This window comes from Sesamum indicum, linkage group LG12, assembly GCF_026168435.1.
Source record: "Sesamum indicum cultivar Baizhima isolate 11 linkage group LG12, ASM2616843v1, whole genome shotgun sequence".
Taxonomy (NCBI): Eukaryota; Viridiplantae; Streptophyta; class Magnoliopsida; order Lamiales; family Pedaliaceae; genus Sesamum; species Sesamum indicum.
The window spans coordinates 17,299,068-17,308,597 of record NC_142668.1 but is presented as its reverse complement, the minus strand read 5'-3'; the positions used below and the strand labels follow the sequence as shown (position 1 = coordinate 17,308,597).

Below are 9,530 nucleotides of genomic sequence, written 5' to 3'. Positions count from 1 at the left end.
TAGCCCTGCTAAAATTTGGAATTCATATTCAGCAAAGAAAACTGAGCATCAACATAGGCATGCTAGCCTTGTCAAGAGGTTTATGACAAAAATTATGATATTTTGACATCCCGAGTACATCCCAATAACAAAAAATCATCCAGAAACACAATAAAACATTATCAGTATTTGAACGAGAAAGAATCAAAAGAATTTGAAGACAAAATACGAGAATGAAAATCTGCTAAAAAATTGCAGAGCCAACTTCATGAGCTATTTATACTTTTATCTTTGTTTCTTTGAGGGCACAACGAAACAAAATAGAAAAAAACCAGAACCTCCTCCTGCTGTGTAGCTCAATTCCCTGGCTCACCAACCAGGATACTTTCATGTTCAGAAATCAGAATGATCTAACAAGTAGTCAATAGCTTGACAATGTGCAGCAGCAGACAACAATGTTTTAGGGGAAATGTTAATATCTGTTGGCCTTTCTTCTACCAGTTTTCACCTGAAATTCACCGTTTCAAATGATCAGTTGAAATAGACCAAAGAACTTCTCTCCCCCAAAAAAGTAAGAATAGGCAAAGAATAAAGGAAATTGTATTATGAAATACCTGGTGCTAGGAATCCCAAGAGTAAGCTCAAGGTCATCAGGAACACACTCATCATGTATTCTCTCTCCTTCCCATGGTTTCACTAGCCCCTTGGTATTACTGCCAAATGCAAACTCAGATGATATTGCATCCGACATTGGAACATCAGCTGTTTGGTCAAACCCTGGTGCAATAGCAGGAGAGCAAGTTCCACTTTGCCCAGGGGTCCACATACGGGAGCCCCCATTTGATATCGGTTCCTTGAAACCAAATGGATTTGCTGAGACAAGGCTGAATGTCGGAGAGGAAGGTCCATCTTGAGGAGTTTGAACACCAGAAACCCATCCTGAATCAGGTGGAGTTTGCAGACTAGGACTTTGGGGAGTTGATGATGGTAAAAACGGGTAATGCTGCCCAGACCAGGCAGAACCTGTTGTTGGATCATCCCAGTTGCCCTTCATTCTAGGAGTACGTGCGGTTGGCGAGCTCAATGGAGGGGTGACTGGAGCACTTATAGAACCTCCAGGAATGTAAAGATGATGGGGAAACTTAGATGAAGCAGGCAGAGAGCCAGATGACAAATTTTTTAGCCAGGGGATAAGGGAGTTGGGATCTGCAGTATTATTGACACTAGCAGCAAAATGGGATGAAACTGGGCTTGCAAAAGAAGACGAAGCAGGGCTTGGATTGAAAGAGGCTCCTGGGCTTGGCTGATACGATGAGCAAGGGCTTACTGCAGCTGAACCGATGATATCCATGCGTTCCACAGGCTTGCACCCCTGCAAAAATGAGAAACGGTTAAGAGGAAGACCACCAACAACACATACATCACAAAGCTTCTGAATGTCAGATTTGATCATGGTAACTTCTAGGCTTATTTCCAAATATAGCAGTGAAATGAGATGTTGAATCATGTCATGAAGACCAGACTTTCGAAACAATAATACCGCCGATAAGTAGATGATAGTGAGTACAAGAAGGAAATAGCTCCTCACTAGTCTCATGCACCTAAATAATTGCAAAACAAGTCAGTAGGGTGATTATTCGTTATCAATGCCAAGGAATGCTAAGAACCTCGCCAGTGAGAAAAGCATGCAAGCACAACTTGCTTGGCCAATATAAAAGAATGAAATGAGCCATCCCAACTGCAATTAGCATGATAATTTTTACTAGAAATGAAGAAATGCTGAAAGCACAGTCGCTACTAATCAACTAGAGTTCCTTGTGCTTCTACTCAGTAGGGGTGACCTCCATGATGACTGCACAGAAGAATGCCATCTCTATTTTTTACCTTTCAAAGATGAAGCTTAGTGATTGTGCACATTTAGTTGATTTGGAACAATGCAAGTTCAATATGTTTGAAAACTGCCGGTTAACATCAATACTGATATGTTCTGCCCCTAATAATGTGAATATCAATAGGTAACCATTCATCGCCTGTACTCCTTGATATGGTTTTAATATAAAGCCAGCATATTGGCAAGGAAACTTTGGGTTTAAAGCAAAGCAAAATTTGAACACAGCCTATATTTATGTCACCCCCCGTGAAGAGTTATAAATATGGGCAGCATCACCATCAGATAGCAATTTTCCCCGAGAAGTTGTGGAAATTGGAATACATTTACATGATCGGTCCAATAGTCTCAGTCAGGCTCTCTTGTCAAATTCGTGTAAAACCAACTTCCACCCTGACATGCCCATATGCTCAACAGCCTTAACAAACTTTATAGTCACATCGAAGGAACCTAAATTGTTAAAGCAACGCTCCACCATATTTACTTGACAAAACCGTGCTGTCTGCAAATATAAATTGAAACTAAGAGAAGAAGCCTACAGTGCTAATCACATACAGTCTAAAGCAAAAGACGCACTCACTTGACTAAAGAGAAATACGACTAAGGATGCATAGTTCCTGTAATACCATCACCCAGTATCCAGGTGAAATTTAACCACGATTATTACCTGTACTTATACATTCTGACTTTACAAACTCAAACGTATCCGCTCTAGAATTATTCTTGGATAATATTTCCTGTTTACTAACAGAATGAACTCCGAAGAAGATCCCCACTACAAACTGACATTTTTTGAATTTATTAGACATAAAAATCGATTGGGGTGTCGGCTTACGTACAATAGAAAAGTTACAGTTATGTTTTTGAGCCGTGAAAAGTAAAAGACGCAAGAGTTGCGAATCTAGAGGAGCTGCATAGATCAGGCAAAGGACATAATTGCCCATCCAATCGCACAAGATTTAACCCGATAGGGTTGGGGAATGAAAGCAATAGTGAAGGACATTGTCGTCTAATCGTAAATCCTCTTATTAGATTTCAGACAACTGTCTGATAATTGAAGTTACACAATCAGAGGGGTTGAGGGATCCATTTGTCCGTTGTTAATAAAGAGATAAAGCGAAAAAATAACTCGTATACTTAAGTATTAATTTGACTGGAGAAAGATGGAATGGAAAACGATAAGCATCTTTTGAGGTACGAGGGCTTTAAAAAGTAAAATGACATTCCCAAGTGATCTATCGTACGCCGTGCAGTGAGTATCAACCACCAAAACCCTGTAACAACAAGGAGGCCCTCACATGCTATCGACAGCAAAGCAATTGACAACTAACCACACACACTGACTTAATTATCTCTTAGAAAAATGATAAAGAAATGTAAAGAATAATTAAACGGTAAGATTAGATTCCACCACTCCTATCATGCGCCGGATGCGTACAGCGCACTTTAGCTTTGAGCCCTCCGACCAGAGCGGTCACCCACAGGCCTGAGTAGGACCTGCTGACCTGATCAACGGCGCTAACGTCTCCCGTACGCATCCAGCGCATTTTAGCAGACACCAGCACTAGCAAAGAAAACTACAAACCCAAAAACATCTCACTACAACCAACGACCCAAATGAACTGGAATAAGATCCAAACCCGTCCATGGCCCACTAGCTAACCTACGCCGTGGAGTATCGATTGATATCGTACCTTTCTATACGTGGTGCCGTCTTCTTCGACGATCCAACCAGCTTCATTACAGAGAGCTTTCAAGACCTCGTTGTTGTCGCAGTGCTTGGGGAGCTTGTAGTTCCCATACATCCTCAATCCGGCGAAGATCTTGGCTGCGATCGCGCGGCGGCGTCGCTCCCGTCGCTTGTTGTTCTCTCGCTCCTTCCATGTCGGCAGCCTCGTGCCCGATGTCATCAGTACGACGCCGGATTCAACAATTCTCCGCACCGCGAAACCAACGACTGAGAATGCGAAGTCTAACAGAGAACCGAACCGGAAAGCTGTAGGGAGATGCAGAGGACCGGGTTTGCGGAATGAAGAAGGGGTTTTTGGTTAGAGTGATTAGTGGGAACTGAGAGAGAAAGAGGACGGATAAATACCGGGGCCGGGGGGTGTTAATTACAAGAATGCCACTGAGGTATTGGTGTGGGTCATCTAAAAAATTGTATTTATTTTTTAATATAAAATAAATCCTGGAAATGCGGGTGGTGCACGTGTTTAGTCTTTTTAAAGTGGGGACAGGTGTTGTGGGTGGGATAGTTGCTACGAAAGGAGCATCAAACATGGGGGGTGGGGGTGGGGGTGTGGTGCCCCCCCTCCTCCTCTCAGTCCTCCCTCACCCTCTCCACTTTCCATTTCAAACAGTACTCTCACTCGTGTTGTACGAAAAGGATAATAAAGATGGTAAGAATATTAAAGTAGCAAAAACTGTACTTAAAATTTGGAGAATGACTAATTATAAATTTTATCTAATTCTTAATTTTATGTGAATACAAATATTAAATTGATCAAATGATTGTTGTGAGTCCAAACATATTACTATTTTGAATATATTGGGCTTTAAATTAAAGAAATAGATTCAAAACTTATTCGAAAATCGTAGATATTTTGCATGAAGATCATAAGACGACTTTTATAAGATATCTCCACATTATATATATATATATATATATCCCACTATTTTAAAATAATCATATCTGATATCATTTGATATCAGGATATCACAACCAAAATGAAGTCGAATATAAGCATCATTATCGAACCAATTTAAAGAATTTTAAAGATCTTTTAAAATGAAATATCAAAATAATAAATTTGCAAAGATATGAAACAAGAACTTAAAAAAAATAGTGAAGAGAAAACTTAGTCAATGTACATTTTTTAACTTGAAAATACAATAACCTTTTTCATAAATGAGGGATGTTATGAGATACGAATTATCAAAGACATACTTTTTTGTATGATAAAAATATTATAAAGAATTTTCTGAAATGCTTAAGAGTTGTGAAGAGTGTGTAAAAGATACTTGAAAGTAAACTCTATCATTCCTCTTCCAATTGTATCTATTTTATAGAATTTTAATAAATTTGTACAGACTTAACTGTATTTAAGTACATGATTGCTTTTGCTAAAAATGTTGGTGGTTGTAAATCTTGTTAGCAATAATTCAGAATAATGGAGAAGTGCAGCTGATAGTGACGGTCATTCCTTCATAGTGGATGTCAGTAATGAAATGATGAAGTTAATAATGACTGTCATTATTTCGAGGATGTCAGATGACTTTTAATTTTCATCTTTCTTTTCTTTTTTAAGTCTAGAACCACTGTTTACATAAAGATGGAGGATACATAAACATGATAACATTTTTATTGGATTAAATTTACAACATAAAAAAAAAAAAGAAAATCTAACGCTGGAGACTGATAAATATTCATCTTCATTTCAAGGTTGACCGGTATCGGGAGCCAAGTTCTTGGAGAATTTCTTTTCATTTTTTCATAGTTAGTAGCTTTCGAGAATTTTGTAGCTAAATTTTATTTTTTTGAGTAAAAACTGCTCTTGTTGCAAATTGATTCCTTCACGAGAATTGTGAAAATCTTGCAAAACGTGATTGTAACCATTCAAGAATTGCTACTTATTTAAAATTGACCATATTCATCTTATACCATGACTTAACTCTTTTTTTTTTTTTTCCTGAATAAGAAAATTTGGGTAATTTTTATCAAATTGTAGTACTTGAATTGAGGTTGAATATTAACCAAAATCATATAAATATGTGTGTGTGTGTGTTTTTTTTTTAAAAAAAATTAAAGAGAGATTTATCAAGGATTCGTACATTCCTACAAATACCTAATGCCGCAAGCATCGTATTAGCGTTGCCGTTGCGACGTTTACGGTGTATGGTGAATTTGAGTGGCGTCAAAATCATAAGACCTCATCCCTTATCACGACTTGAAAGAGTAATGAAAATGTCGGGGCAATTTATTGCGGAGGGGGCCGGGGGAGAAGGCAGTTTATGGGACAGGGACGTGAATCAGACTTAAGTCTGATTGGCTGCGGTGCCATGACGGAGAAAGCGGACAATTGTGGCGTGGCAACTTCAGCCGTATGTGCGTTTCCACTTTTACAGCAACAATGCCCATCCATCAACTCACGTTATTCTGCTTCCCCCTTCTCCCCAATAAAGTTTATGCTATGTTTGATTTTGGATTTTGTGAAAATACATATTAAAATGTTTTCATATTATTTCGTGCTTTATATTTTTTCTTTCATTTTTATTTTGTCTACAGAAAAGCAAATATCCAAACAGGGAATAGTGTAGAATCAAGGCAAGGCTTCTTCAGTTTTACTTTAGAAATTATTAAGATGAGAATTACAATAAATCCATATTAAACATATATATACCCTCGAAATTTATTATGAAACCTCAGCTTTAATCACTAAACTCAGACATCATCTATATTATTTATTATTGTAATGGTCCTTCTGGTGTCAAAATTAATTATAGTCTGCCATTTTTTAAAAATTTAAATTAAAATTAATTTTAATTTCTCCACTCATCATGATATTTCATAACTATTTTTTGGTAGTTTTTTTTTTCATGCATTTTTATCTTATTTCGAGCAATTTTTAACTTCATAAAAAATAAATAATATAATTTATAAAATACTTTGTTTTAATTTTTTTAAATTATACAAATATATAGAATGTGACACACGTACTAGTCGATTATTAAGAGAGAATTTGAGTTACAATACTTTGGAGTTTGTAAAATTAGGTTTTAAGACAAATTTTGAAGTACTTGTTTAAACAAAATAAATTCACGATACCTTTATAAATAATACTAATAGTATTTTTCTAATTTGTATATCATATTACTTTATAATGTATTCGAAAAAAAAAAGTATATAAAATCAGCAAATAATGGTCTTTGGAAATTAAATTATTCCATGTACAAACATACTCTGATTTTTTCCAAATAACGTGCACAGAAATTTCCATTTATTTACAACGATGGAGTGAAAATCTTTTAGGTATGAAGTCGAAATTTTGCAAAAATAGCGTAAGTGGGGTGGGACCCAATGTGTTGTGATCCAATATTCAATTACTTGCACGTGCGCGGCGGATTAGGACTTGAAATAATTAACTCAATTTGATTATCAAAGTTGTGTGGTGTCCGCAGACAAGCTTTAAGTGTGGGATCCTGTTATTTATGGAGCTTTTCGACTTTTTTCCTTTTTGGATTTCTTCTCTTTCCTTATACTCCACATTTTAGGGACATTTTGGGATGGAATTCTTTAAAAATTAAATGTGTACTCAAGTTTCATCAAGGCTTCACACCCTCTACCTCTCCTTTGAGAGATAAAATCGCGTTTTTAAAAATCTTAAATCTTGAATTATTCAACTTAAATAGAAATTAGTATTGAAATTTTGAATTAAAAATAAATTTATGTAATACGAAATAAATACCTTAGTATATTGAACTGCTTATAAAATTCAATAATGAAAATGATTGAGACTTCAATATGTTAGGGGAAAAAAAATAAATAAATAAACTATATTGTCTGACGAAGAAGTGTAATATATTTTTTTATTAAAAGATTGATCGCTCTTAGATTTAATTTCTAACAAAAAAACCCAACAAAGGTAATTGTTAATGTCGTAATGATAGCTTGTAATTGTAAAAGTTAGAAATGGACTCTTCCCCATCAGCAAATTAGCGGCAAAATCGGCGGGGTAGATGGATGGTGTGGGGCCGGGCTACAATTAACGCTTTATTCACATAGATGGATCGTGTTATACACGGTAGGATCGCCATCATCTGCATTCACGCTTTTACTGTTCCAAAACAAAAATCAAAATGATTTTCTTAAACAGAAACGCGGTGAACTTGTCAAATGGTTTCCTGGCCGACGGCGTATAGTCGGAATTTTTTGTTTTAATTAAAGGAAAAATATTATTAGAATCTAGCATAATGTTTAGATTCATTTTCTGAGTGTTTTGTTGTGTTTTGTGAAGATAAAGAGAGAAAAACAAAGATAAATAAGTGTGTGTTAGAGATAGTATGTATGTTTGGATTTATTTTTTAAGATAATTTAAAATACGTATTGTATGTTTAATGTTGTGTTTTGGGAGACAAAAATTAATATTCATTGTCAATTCATAGTCAAATCATGTCTTTTTGATATATATTTATGTATATGTATGTATTTATGCTAAAACAGTTTAAAACACCTAGATAAGGTGTTTCTGGATGATGGCAAACATTGTGTATGTTTTAACTCGTCCCGGAGATAACTTGAAAATGAAAACAAATATAGCGTAGATATTTTAGGACTCCGAGACGACTTTTTACGTTTTAATTTTAGGAAAAATCTTATCTAATTAGCTAATCGGTGAAGAATAAATTGAAATTAAGCCATCAAAATGAATTCTGAACACATGATAAAATATATCTCATAACATACATTAACGCGTGAATGATGTATGAGGATAATTATCCATATTAAAAAGGAAAGAAGAAGAAAAATGAAAGCTACAAAACATGGAGAAGAGTGAAAGAGTCCTATAATAGACTAGGATTCCAGTTCCAAGCTCAACATAGAAACAAACACCACCCAATTTCCAAACCCCAAACACGGCATTGGCGTTTTTTCTACGGGCATGACATAGAAAAGTAGAAACCGCGAAACCGCCTCGAAGATTCGTGCCTACGCGCTTTCCCCTTCCCCAAACCCAAAATTTCCACAGCACTGACGTCACAGAATAGAAAATATAAAAACAAGTGAAGGATCAGATCCAAATCCAATGGAAATCGGACACCAACACGCACCCAACGCCATGCACTGATTTATACATTACGTGGAATATCAAAATCCCAAAGAAAAAAGAAAAAAAAAAACAGCCTTGGGGGTCAAGTCAACCCACTCATCACATGAGATGGGCTTTTAGTTATATCAGCACTAACATGTAAACAGTGATTCTAGGCCGTGTTTGGTTATCTTTTTCTGCTTTTTTCTTTCACAATTCAATTATTCTTTCCTAAATAATAATAATAAATTCTAAATCTAACATCCAAACTGTATTGGGTGATCCTGTCCGTGTTAGTTGTACTCAGTGTAAGACAATGCTAAGCTTCAAGTGATTGTTTTTAATTTGCATAACAGCCCTTCAAATTTCAACCTTTATCTATTCTGCCCCATCTTCGCGTGATAGAATATTTGGCATCTGACGTGCTGTTATGGAGGATACATGACAGATAAATTCTTGGGGTTTGGTGGGATGAGGTCCATAATTAATAATTACTTTAATCGTATCATAAGCAGAGGACGTCATTTTCATTGTCTATTTATACTAAAATAATATGTATTTGTATTTACTTTTTTAAAAATAAAATAGTTATTAACATACAAATAAAATTAAAATGGTATGAAATCATGAAATTTTACAAAGAGATGAGGGAGGTATTATATTTTGATATTAAAGATATAATTATTTATTGGAAATCAGAACTGAATAAATTCTAAAATGGACTAACAAACAAAAAGCATAAGAGTAATTTTTATTTTTCTATATAAGTGAATTAGGGGAAAACTTTGGGGCACTTTAACCATTTTGTAGTAGTTGAGGGGCGTATATTAATTATTAATAAATATATATTGGAATCT

The 9,530-nt window shown here is 35.5% G+C and overlaps 1 protein-coding gene across 1 annotated transcript; it reads right to left on the bottom strand.

Moving 5' to 3' along the window:
- LOC105179499 (BES1/BZR1 homolog protein 4) lies at positions 1-3,947 on the bottom strand. Its single transcript, XM_011103146.3, has 3 exons — positions 3,562-3,947; positions 594-1,351; positions 1-487 (listed from the first exon to the last, which is right to left on the bottom strand). The coding sequence occupies exons 1-3, from the start codon at positions 3,775-3,777 to the stop codon at positions 484-486; spliced, it is 978 nt and encodes a 325-aa protein (XP_011101448.1). The 5' UTR covers positions 3,778-3,947; the 3' UTR covers positions 1-483.
- Between the last annotated feature and the right edge of the window lie 5,583 nt (positions 3,948-9,530).

What these genes read in the sequence shown, in the direction of transcription:
- LOC105179499 (XM_011103146.3), bottom strand. Translation starts at nt 3,777, where the DNA reads ATGACATCGGGCACGAGGCTGCCGACATGGAAGGAGCGAGAGAACAAC. An exon ending in ACGGCACCACGTATAGAAAG is followed by an intron (nt 1,352 to 3,561) that starts GTACGATATCAA and finishes TCATTTTTGCAG; the next exon opens with GGGTGCAAGCCTGTGGAACG.